Source organism: Dipodomys merriami, unplaced genomic scaffold (genome assembly GCF_024711535.1).
Source record: "Dipodomys merriami isolate MVZ:Mamm:240054 unplaced genomic scaffold, mDipMer1.0.p SCAF_102, whole genome shotgun sequence".
Taxonomy (NCBI): Eukaryota; Metazoa; Chordata; class Mammalia; order Rodentia; family Heteromyidae; genus Dipodomys; species Dipodomys merriami.
The window spans coordinates 4,491,541-4,503,454 of record NW_027202294.1 but is presented as its reverse complement, the minus strand read 5'-3'; the positions used below and the strand labels follow the sequence as shown (position 1 = coordinate 4,503,454).

The window sequence follows — 11,914 nt, the reverse complement described above, 5'->3', positions numbered from 1 at the left end:
CCACGGCACCACAATAAGACGTCATCACATCTCAGCCAATGAGCATTCAGGTGTGGACGGCAAGCACAGAGGGACACAAGTCGCACAAGCTTGTGCCTCAAGGAAGAGAAAAGGGAAAAGGATGGAGGGAGGAACTGGCCAAAAGAACCCTAATTCTTCAAAAATATTTTTTTTTTTTGGCTTGGTTTGGGTTTTTTCTTTCTTTCGGAGCTGAGCTGCGGAGTGCATTTCCTGGCACAATTATTTCCTGGCACAATTATTCTATAGGTCTGGTGAACAAGGCAAACGCCGTATCTATAGTCACGCTTTTAAAAATGTTTGTATGTCTGTACTGGAACTTGAACTCAGGACCTGCCTAGGTGTTGTCCCTGAGCTTTTTTGTTCAAGACTGGCACACTACCTCTTGAACCTCAGCTCCACTTTAGTGGGGGGGGGGGGGAATGGGCAGAGAGGGGCCTAGTAAATTGGAGATAGAGTCTCAAGGACTTTCCTCCCCGGGCTGGCTGCCACGTGCGATGCACATAACATAGCCTCCTGAATAGCTAGTATTCCTACCATGAGCCACCAGTACCCACCTCTTAAAAAAATATTTTTAACCTACGAAAAAGTTACATCACCTCGATTCAGTTTGTCACCACCACCTTAACAGCTTTGCTTCTTTTTGCTCCCTTTCTCTCAAGATCTCCAATCACTTTGCTTCTCATTGAATCATTTGAAAGTAAAGTGTTGCCATCAGTAATACCTCAGTATACATCTAAGAAGACATCATCTTACAAGACCATAATGTTTGCTGTAAAAAAATATTAATTCAATAATATCACCTAATATGCATCCATATTTAAAGGTCTGCAATTATCCTCCTAGACTGATTTTATATCTGTTTTCATTCAGGAACTAAGTGTCATATTTCCACTTGGTTCTCTCTCTTCTGAGTCTGGGTCTGTCATGGGGCTTGCACTCAGGGCCTGGCTATTATTCCTGACCTCTTTTGCTCAATGCTAGCACGCCACCACTTTGAGCCACAGTGTCACTTCCAGTTTTCTGGTGGTTAATTAGAGATATGAGTTTCAGCGGGTTTCTTGCCTGGGCTAGCTTCAAACCACAACTCTCAGATCTCAGCCTTCTGAGTAGCTAGGATTACAGGCATGAGCCACTGGTGCCCAGCCTTTTTTTTTTTTTTTTTTTTTGCCAGCCCTGGGGCTTGACCTCAAGGCCTGAGGAACGTCCCTGAGATTTCTCACAGGGCTAGTGCTCTACCAGCTGAGCCACAGTTCTACTTCGTTTGCTTTACTGGAAATAGTTTCATGGTCTTTCCTACTCTGACTGGATTTAAACCACCATCCTCAGAACTCAGCCTCTTGAGTAGCTAGGATTACAGGCGTAAGCCACCAGCTTCCAGCTGCTTTCTAGTTTCTTAATAAACAAAATCTCTTCTACTTTTTTTGGTAGCTGACTTTTCTGAAGAGTTGGGGAAATTTGCAGAAGGAAACAGTATAAAAGAAAGTGGAAACAAAGGAAAGAGGTTCTGACAACCAGGAGACACCAAGTGATTCAAAACAAGTTCAAGAATCACAAAGTTCTGGTTTCCCCCGCAACTTTTGCATTACTTTTTTAGGAAATACAAACTTGTTTTCTACATGTTGATGCCCTACTCCATGGGTAACCTAAGCATAGATTTCTCCTTCTTTTAAAAAAAATACAGCACTGGGACTAGCACTCAAGACTGAATCTTAAAGAATGTACAACCTTGTCAATCAATATGGACAAGTAATAATTCCAAGATGAAGAAATAACGGTAAGACAGGAAAACTCATCTGTTATCTTTGCAATAGAAATTTTGAACACAATTTTCATCAATGAATTCATGAAAAATCACTAAAGGATTAAAGCAGGAAAAATTCTGGAAAGGTTGCTGTGGCAACAGCAAAGAAGATGGGTTAGAAAAACAATGAAGATGAAAAGGGACCAGAAAAGAGGATAAACAATGGTGGTCTAGAACATATAGTGGGAAAAGACAGACACAGAAATAAGCTCTTTGGGAGCAGGAATTGGGGACCACAGGCACCTTGGAAGCTGCTAATACCCTATTTTGGATAAGATTACTTTCTTCCAAACTGGACTTGTTCAGTAACTCCTACCTTCTGATGTCTTTAGTGTGAAAGAGTTCCCAGAAGTGCCCCAACCCCACAGACAAAACTAGAAAATGTTTTAAAAATAGTTTATTATTGTCAACTACCAGCTTCTGACCTAACAGTGTGACACACACGTCTTGTCTTTATCACATTTCCAAAGGGTACACATCAGACATCTGACTGAGAAGAGACCAGAAGGACACACTGGATATTTATTAACACTCCTTTCACTACTTCTGCTAAGGGTTTGAGGGAGTTTTTTGTTTTTGATTATCGATGCCGGGACTGGGATTTGAATTCAGGACCTTGTGCTCTTGCTTGGCTTTTTCTTCTCAAGGTTGACACTCTTGAACCACAGATCCACTTCTGGCTTTTTGCTGGTCAATTAGAGATAAGCATCTCAAAGGACTTTTTTGCCCAGGCTAGGTCTGAACCATAAGCCTCAGATTTCAGCCTCCTGAGTAGCTAGGATTCCAGGTGTGAGACACAGGTGCCTGCCCAGCAATTTTTCCAGTCCTTAAGACTTGACTTGGAATTATTTCATGATGTCATTTACAATGTTATAGAAAAGTAAAATTACTGATGCATAGAAGGAAATAAATTGAAAACAAAAAAACCCACATTTGTTTTGTTTCCCTTTTTAATTGAGAATAGTTAACAAGTATCATTAACGAAAAAAAAACAAAACAACTATTTACAGAATAATGAACTCAAGAACTAGACATTTGAGAAAACAATACAGTAATCAAATCCTATCAGACAAGACAGGTCCTTATTTGGTTCTCTGGCAAGCCCAGGTTTATCCTGAACTTTGAGAGTCTCTGTTCTGAATGATGAAGCATTCAAGTAACATGTAGGAAATCTGAAGTGAGTTTCTGAGAGATACTGACTCAAAGAAGATCAGGAGCAGCCACAGTCCTCCAGTTTATTCATCACTGGGACGTCCCTAGGATGACCAATAGATTTCTGCTGAGGATCTTTGGGTAATTTATCAGCCTCATATTCATGTGTTATAAAAGATTTTTCCACATTAAAAAAAAATAGGCTTTATCCCATAGAAATATGTTTCATCGCTTTTCCAGCTTCTTGTACTTGGCTTCTGTGGGTAATTAGGGAAGATGAAAGAAGGGGACATTAATTATAGTTTGTGGGGGTGTGGGTGTGTGTGCGCATATGCACCTCTACTGGGGCTTCAATTCAGGGCCTAAGCACTGTTCCTGAGCTTTTTCACTCTACCACTTGAGCCACATCTCCAGTTGCAGCTTTTGTTTACTTTTTGGGGGAGGGGAGGGGGTAGTTAATTGGAGACAGTCTCACAGACATTCTTGTCCTGGCTGACTTTGAAAAATGGTCCTCAAATCTCAACCTCCTGAGTAGCTGGGATTACAGGTATGAGCCACTGGCACCTGGCTTAGCTTTGTGCTCATAATTACTTAAACCTATTAAATCCTATTTTCCTCTCCTCCAGAATGGGAATTCAAAAGTCATAAATTACTTCACAGATTTGTAGAATAAAAAACATAATACATACCAGGTGCCGGTGGCACATGCCTATAATCCTAGCTACGCAGGAGGCTGAGATCTGAAGGTGGCAATTCAAAGTCAACCAAGGCAGCAAAGTCCTTGAGGCTTAGCGCCATTAAAACTATCAAAAAAGCTGGAAGTAGAGCTATAGCTCAAGTGGTAGAAAGTTAGCCTTAAGCAGAAAAGCTCAGGGACAGCAACCAGGCCCAGAATTCAAGATCCAGAACTGGCCAATCCCTGCCCACTCCCCACCCCCATGTATGTAAAGCATTAGAACAGGATTTAACAAATCATTAAGTATAGGAACTGTTCCTAATAATAATACTTGGTAGAGTTTTTTGGGGGAAGAGCATTGGGGATTGAACTCAGAGCCTCAAACTTGCACACTATGCCTCCAGCCCCTTTTGTACTACTTATTTTTGAACTAGGGTCTCACTTTATGCCTGGGCTGTGATCTTCCAACTTGTACTTGCTGGTGTTGCTATGGATGACAAGCATGTGCCACTGTGTCCAGCCATGGTGCTTTCCCAATAATAGGCATATACTATCATGCCCAGCCATTGGTTGACATGGAGTCTTATAAACTTCTTTGGTCTGGGCTGGCCCCAAACTGTAGTCCTGAAAAGTTACTAGGATTTCAGGCATGCGCCATCACATCGGCTATTGTTTTTGTTTTTGAGACATGATTGCTCTATGTAGCCTAAGCTGGCCTTGAATTTTTTACCCAACCTCAGCCTCCCAAGTGCCGGAATAATAGGAATGCATCACCAGGCCTAGCTAAGGGGTACTCCTTATTAAACCAAAACAAATAAAAATGGTTACCCAGTTTTTTTGAATATGCATCCAACTTGTAGGCTGCCTGCTCAAGAGCAGCCACCTGCTCCTCAATTGCATTGATCTGATCCAGGTAAGGCTGCAGTTCAGCATCTTTAGAAAGAAAATACATGTTTACATATCTTGAACAAGAAATGTAAAAACAAAAAAAAAAGAGCAGAAAGTAAGAATGCTAGTGTTGCTCCAGCTATGCCTAAAATAGACTAGGTAGGGTAGCATGAGTCATCATTAGCAGAGCAGACACTTTGGGAGACATCTGCTAGGTTAATCAGCCTAGCCAAAGGAAGTCTCCTATCTACTAATTTTCCTTTTTTTAAAAAAAGAATTTAAGCCGGGCGCTGGTGGCTCACGCCTGTAATCCTAGCTACTCAGGAGGCTGAGATCTGAGGATCTCCGTTCAAAGCCAGCCCGGGCAGGAGAGACCATGAGACTCCTATCTCCAATAAATCACCAGAAAACCGGAAGTGGCGCTGTAGTTCAAGTGGTAGAGCGCTCGCCTTGAGCTCAAGAGCTGAGGGACAGCGCCCAGGCCCAGAGTTCAAGCCCCACGACTGATAAAAAAAAAAAAAAAAAGAATTTAGCTGGGCACCAGTGGCTCACACCTGTAATCCTAGCTACTCAGAAGGCTGGATCTGAGGATCACGGTTCAAAGCCAGCCTAGGCAGGAAAGTCCATGAGATTCTTATCTCTGATAAACCACCAGAAAACTGGAAGTGGCACTGTGGTAGAGCACTTGTTTGAGCTGAAGAGCTGAGAGACAGCACCCAGACCCAGAGTTTGAGCCCCATGACCAAAAAAAGGTATTCCTTAAATAATCTTCTAGTTCCCTGTTCAATTTCTTTATAATGTCACACCAGGAAAGCATGGTCCCATGTAAGTTAATGGAAAAATAAATTCAGCCGCTCTAAATTAACATTTTCTATTTATTGCTTTTCTGTTTTGAGAGTTGTCCTTCACGGATTTTGTGGTTTAATTAATTTGCTATCATCTCTTCTGTCCCCTTCCCTTCTAAGAATTAACTGGTAAAATCAAGATTAAAAAGCAAAAATAATCCCATCACCAAAATGTTAATCTGCAAAATGGAAGAAATTCACCTTTATTATGTAATTCATTTTTAGGAGATGACCCCAGAAGAAAGGGATCTCATGTTCCCTCCCTCTCTTTAGTCCCAAGAACAGAACACTACATATAACAAATTTAATGATAAAAATTATTACTTACACTTCTGGTTTAAGTCCTTTAAGTTTCTACTAATGTTTATAGCAATATCTTTCATTTCAAGATACTTCAAGCTGGTTAGTTTATTCATATTTTCCAGGAGCTTATAGTCTTCACTTGTGGCTTTAAAATAAACAGAGTATATGATGCCATTAATATTTGTCTGAGATCAATGAAATGTGGAATTTTAGCCAAATGGTAGTTCAAGACTTTTTTGTTGTTGTTGCCAGTCCTGGGACTTGTCCTTGATCTTTTTTGCTTCAACTCTCTACTACTTGAGCCACAGCTCCACTTCCTGACTTTTTATTTAAAGATTAATTGGAGGTAAGAGTCTCACAGACCTTCTAGCCACAGCTAGCCTCCAAACTCAACTGTCAGACTTCAGTCTCAGGAGTAGATAGGATTACAGATGTGACCTGCCTGCACCACTTTAGTTCAAGACTTTTATACTCAGCCTGTACTCTCTGAATGACTAACTAGAAACTAAGGGAAAACTACTTAAACAACAACAACAAATCCAGAAGGTCTTGAGTCATAGTTCATCTCCTTGGGAAATGGTAAATATATGTCTTAAGAAAAGGTAGGAGCTAGGTGCTGGTGGCTCAAGCCTGTAATCTTATCTACTCAGGAGGCTAAGATTTGAGGATTATGGTTCAAAGCCAGCCCCAGCAGGAAAATCCGTGAGACTCTTGTCTTCGGTTAACCACTAGAAAACCAGAAGTGGTGCTGTGGCTCAACTGGAAGAGCACTTTTAAGATGAAGAGCTCAGGGACAGCACCCAGGCCCAGAGTTCAAGCCCCATAACCAGGAAAAAAAAAAAAAAAAAAGAAAGAAAAGAAAGAAAAGGAAGGAACTGGGCACCAGTGACTCACACCTATAATCCTAGCCACTCAGAAGGCTGAGATTTGGTAATTACAGTTCAAAGCCAGCCTTGGACACAAAAGTCATGAGATTCTTATCTCCAGTAAACTACTCAGAAAAAGCTGGAAGTGGTGCTGTGACTCAAGTGGTAGAGCACTAGCCTTGAACACAAAGAGGCCCAGGACCCAAGTTCAAGCCCTAGTACCCGTATAAATGAATGAATGAACGAATAAATAAATAAATAAAGTTGTGTTGTTTTCTTAAAAGGTAAAATGGCCTTGGTACTTCTATGGAACTGGGCACCAGTGACTCACACCTATAATCCTAGCCACTCAGAAGGCTGAGATTTGGTAATTACAGTTCAAAGCCAGCCTTGGACACAAAAGTCATGAGATTCTTATCTCCAGTAAACTACTCAGAAAAAGCTGGAAGTGGTGCTGTGACTCAAGTGGTAGAGCACTAGCCTTGAACACAAAGAGGCCCAGGACCCAAGTTCAAGCCCTAGTACCCGTATAAATGAATGAATGAACGAATAAATAAATAAATAAAGTTGTGTTGTTTTCTTAAAAGGTAAAATGGCCTTGGTACTTCTATAGCCTGAAAACATGAAACTGGAGGATTTCATAACATGTGTTATTAAACTAGAGCCTGATCACCTATTACTAATTCATTTATCACTGTGTATTCCATTTTATACAATGATTTTCCAAAGCATCTGTCAGCTTCTCATATCCCTGATCTCTTCCCATCCACGCTGAATTAAATGGCTTCTACTTCAATTTTTACAAAAGCCAAGCCAAGTACCATAAACTGCTTCAACCTCTCTGACTTAACTTCTAAATGTCTCTGTACCTTCCCAAAAGGATTTCCCTTTCAGATCTGCTTATCCTGCTCTGATCGTCTTTAAGCAGTAGTCACATATGCATGTCATCTGGGTGTCCTAGTAGTATCTATAGGCAGTGAAGCCAAAACTGAAAACATTTTCACACTAAACATGGTTCCTCCTTCCTCAGAAACAACTTGGGCTGCTCAATACCCACTTCAAGTTCTCCAAAGTCTACATCTACACTGTTCCTTACACCAGCTTATTTGTCTGGTTTCTCTTCTCTGTTATCTCATATTCTCACTACTATCAAACTACAGTCTCTTTAAAACAAGCATCACCCTCTCAAATACCTAGAAGGCAGCAAAGTAGCATAAATGGGTGAAACAAGTCAGGTGTTTGAATATTAAATTCATAACAAAATTATGTACTTTCACAAAGAAATATGCTGCCTTTCATTTCTTGGAATATGTGGCCCTCTGATTTTAGCACTTAGATAGGCAGTTTTGAAAGGGACATTGGTATAAAAAATGATTTCTGTACTACAACTAATAAAAAGCAATAGTAAGTGAATATGCTAAATGGCAACAGACACTAGGTCTTAATAGAGGGAAAAAACTAGAATAGGCTCTTTAAAGGAGACATTTGCTCCACATTAGTCAATTATATAGCCTCTCAGGAATAATGAATTAAGACTGGGGGTGTGACTCAAGTGGTAGAGCCCTTATGCCTACCACTATTACAAAGTCCTGAGTCTATCCCAGTACCGAAAGAGAGACAGACATTGGGGTATTAATTTTCTAGTATGCTTGGCCCGATAGAGCCAATATCAAAATACAAAAAGGAAAAAAAAAAAAAAAGAAGAGAAAAGAAGAATGGACATTAGTACTGCCAAATATTTGGCCTTTGTTGAAAAGCCAAAAGTCTAGATTCTTGTTACTTGGTTTCTCTTGCTTAAAAGCAAACAATCAGGCTAATAAATTATTGCCCCAGGACCCCTTTTCTTCTGCAAATTTCTTTTCTCATAGATTCTTAGCAGCAATTTCCTGGGGGAATGAAACAATATAGTAAAGGCTATGAAAGGCTTCCTGGGACTAGCCTTCCCTTTCTCACTTTCCTCCCCACACAGGTCAGGTGTCCACTTGGGAAAACACACAACAGACTAAAAAGTAACCCAAAGGATTTGCCACCAAATCCTAACAGAGCAACCTAAGAGACACTTAAATGTGCAGGTCCCTCCCCATTTCTCACTTTCATTTCTCCCCCCCCCCCCCAAGCCCCAACACCTCTGCTTTAGTCAAACAAGCGGGTTGGCTTACTCCATTCCATTCACAATTTTTTCCATTATTCTTCCCTTCACAATCCAGCTCAAAACACACCTCTCCCCTCCCCAGGGAAACATTTCTTGCATAATAGGGCTGGATAATGTTTTTTTTTTCTTCTCATGGCTACAGAGGCCTGCATGCAGAGTTGTAATAAGTATGTCTTCTTAGGTATTTCAGAAAGTGGCTGGTGGGCTTCTCCTGAGAAGGGACGGGGCTCTTTCCTTCCCACTCATGACTCCCTCCTAGTCCAGGAGGCCGAGGTCAGGGCGTGGGGCATGGGAAGGGGAGGGGGAGCTGCTGCTGCTAAACCATCACCTCTCTCTCAGCCACACCCAGCCCTACCCGGATCAACCCAGACCCGGCCTCACCGGTCAGCTCCCCAGTCAGGTATGTGGCCATTTTGGAGAACATATCCCGGCAGAGTTCAGTGATGTCAGCCTCCGCAGGTTCCTTGGCTTCTTCGGCCGTCTCCACGGCGACATCGTCTAGGCCAAAGGAGAAACGAGTAACTGTCCAACCCTGCACGCCAACCCGATCGGGAGCCGCTTCCCCTCCAGCCCCCGCCGTCCCACCGTGCCGGCCCCGCCCGTCGGCCGGCCGTGGTGCCCGGCCCGCCGCCTCCCCCGCGCCCACCCGACGCCCGAGCTCGCAGCCCAACCATTTCTGTCGCCCTGCTAGGACACACAGGTGCAACCTCTCCGACCGGCCGGATCCGGCAGCCACACACTTCGCCCTGGCCCGCCACTTCATGCCCGTCCACGCCGGGTACCTCGAGCCGGCTCCTCCGGGCGCGTCTCCGGGACACCCTCTGCGGCCGCCGCCATGGCCCGCCCCTGCGCGGCTTCCGGTCCTGGCGCCTGCGCACGCGCGCCGGGAGCGCCGGCCCCGCCTTCCCCGCCGCTGGCTTTTTGAGCTTCCGGCTTGAGGCACGCCTCAAATGATGACTTCTAACCAAGTGCTAGGACGAAGCCACGACCGAAGGATCCGCAGTGAATGGGCTGCTGGGAGTCACGACCTCTGAGACCGAGGTTACTCTTGACCCTGCAGCCACACCTTGGAGTTGTCACTCGATTTACACCAGCCACGTGGTCTGGCTTCCTCCATGGCGGACTAGCCAGTTCACAGAAATCGCTGGCGTCTGGGTGCCTACTGCCTACCCCCAGCCCGCACACCCCGCTCCTGGCAGGTGTCAGTCACAGAGGATTGACTTGGAAATGGGTGCTTATGCGGAGAGCCTTATCCGTCCCACTCCCCGTTGGAGGTGCTGGGTTTTTAGCTCTGCCATTTGAGCCCTGCCTCCAGCCCATTTTGCTCAGATTATGTTTGAGATAGTGCCTCCACTGTACCCTCTAAGCTTCCCACGATATCTGGGAAGGCAAATCTAGCTTTTTCTGTTGAGATGGAGGAGGGTCTCTCGAACTTTTGGTCCCCCCTGGCCACCAACAGAAAAGGAGATGGTCTCTGTCTTTCAACTAGCTAGGATTTACGGGCGTGAGCCACAGGCCTGGGTTTGCAGGTAATCTTATTTTCCAAGCCTTGACTCCATCCTAAATACACTCCCTCCCAATGTCCTAGATTAATTGATTTCTATGTCTTAAATTGCAGACTAGCACTTCCTTCTCTTCATTTTACAGCTGTGTGTGTTACTGGGAATTGAATCTAGGGCCTTTAAAGCCTTTCTTGAAGGAAGTTTAACAATTTTAGGGCTAAGGATACTCTGGTTATCTTAATTGAATTTAGCTTTTCACAAGCTTCTTGGGTATATATAACATTTAACAGGTTAGGAGAACTCTAGAAGTGAGTGAGCAATTGGATAAGACAAAGTGATAAAAGTCACAGGAAAAGTCAGGTTTCAGTGGTTTATGCCTGTAATCCTAGCTATTCAGGAGGTTGAGATAAGAGGATTGCAGTTCAGAGCCAGCCCAGGCAGCGAAGTCCACGAGACTCTTACCTCCAATAAACCACCAGAAAACCGGAAGTGGCACTGTGGCTCAAGTGGTAGAGTGCTAGCCTTGAGCTGAAGAGCTGAGGGACAGCACCCAGGCCCAGAGTTCAATCCCCACAACCGCCGGAAAAAAAAAAAAAAAGGAGAAGGGAGAAAAACAGATAAATAGTCTCAGGATCCAGGTTCCTGGACATTCACCATCTTGGTTTAGGTTTTGTTTTTTGTTTTGTCTTATCCCAGATTATCCTTCATCTTCACAGATACATGGCCCTAAAACCTTATAACCTGATTTTCTTTGCAATAGAACTGGATCTCTCTAGATCTCATGTCTCTACTCCTTTCTTATAGAACTATCATAGTACCATTTCACCCCATTCCTATCAGCCAGGGATTTTTTAGTTCAGGACTCCTGGAGCAGCTCATCTCCTTCCTAGTTGTCATTGCCCCTATTCTATATATCCCAAGAATAAGAACCCACTCCAGCCCATAAATGGCTCAGATTCTAACTTCTTATTGTCCTTTTCCTTCGTATTGTCCCAGAAACAAATACAAAGACATAGTTTTCCAATGCAATTTTATTGATAAACAACTGGGAAACTCATAATATAGCAGAACCTATAGAAGAACAGCATCACAGCCCACTACATATTAGACTAAAGGTCTTTGAATCCTGAGGTCATTTTCTTGCCTGATTCCCTTCAGATTCTATTTTCGTTTCCTGGTATATATCCACCCAGTTCCCAGTGTTCAGCAGAAAGGCAGGAACCAGGATCCTACAGAAGAACCTTTGTTAACTTTGCTCTGGGAGGGCATCGCACTAACTCCTCTGCTATATTGGAATCTTGCTTGTAAGAGGAGTCTACTCTCCTCTAATGTTTCTCTTTTACAGAAACTCCATGGGGGAAGGGAAGAAATGTATGGATACTAGCAGCAGATCTCTAGATACACAAAGGATAGCAATAAGATTTACTGGCAAATAAAAAGACATCTAGACACTACCTACTGCCCTGGCTTCTACCTTTTTCATAAATTGTGGCTGTTTAGGTGTTTAAGGAGAATCATTTCCTTATCCTGTTTGTTCTTGACTATTTTTGAATCACAGTAGAGCTAAGTGCACAAGAAATAAGAAGCCCACAGTACTATGTGGCTATAGACAGAAACACCAAGTCACAAGCATGATGCCCAACTACACACAGAAACATTGATTCAAAAGGCCATACATGGGGTGGGACCTTCCATGAAGGGACCTGCT

At 43.2% G+C, this 11,914-nt stretch overlaps 1 protein-coding gene across 4 annotated transcripts; it reads right to left on the bottom strand.

Annotated features, from left to right (window-relative positions):
- Positions 1-2,204: 2,204 nt before the first annotated feature.
- On the bottom strand, positions 2,205-9,589 carry Bloc1s2 (biogenesis of lysosomal organelles complex 1 subunit 2). 4 transcript variants are annotated; one of them, XM_069995395.1, is made up of 5 exons: positions 9,487-9,589; positions 9,086-9,202; positions 5,712-5,831; positions 4,479-4,583; positions 2,205-3,231 (listed from the first exon to the last, which is right to left on the bottom strand). In XM_069995395.1, exons 1-5 carry the CDS (start codon positions 9,539-9,541, stop codon positions 3,200-3,202), a joined length of 429 nt encoding a protein of 142 aa, XP_069851496.1. In that variant the 5' UTR covers positions 9,542-9,589; the 3' UTR covers positions 2,205-3,199. The 4 variants fall into 4 exon arrangements, with proteins under 4 accessions (XP_069851496.1, XP_069851505.1, XP_069851522.1 ...); XM_069995404.1 differs by having other exon boundaries at positions 2,205-3,078; XM_069995421.1 differs by lacking the exon at positions 9,487-9,589 and adding an exon at positions 9,403-9,470.
- Positions 9,590-11,914: the final 2,325 nt, after the last annotated feature.

What these genes read in the sequence shown, in the direction of transcription:
- Bloc1s2 (XM_069995395.1), bottom strand. Translation starts at nt 9,541, where the DNA reads ATGGCGGCGGCCGCAGAGGGTGTCCCGGAGACGCGCCCGGAGGAGCCG. An exon ending in CCTGACTGGGGAGCTGACCG is followed by an intron (nt 5,832 to 9,085) that starts GTGAGGCCGGGT and finishes TTTATTTTAAAG; the next exon opens with CCACAAGTGAAGACTATAAG. An exon ending in TGCATATTCAAAAAAACTGG is followed by an intron (nt 3,232 to 4,478) that starts GTAACCATTTTT and finishes AATTACCCACAG; the next exon opens with AAGCCAAGTACAAGAAGCTG.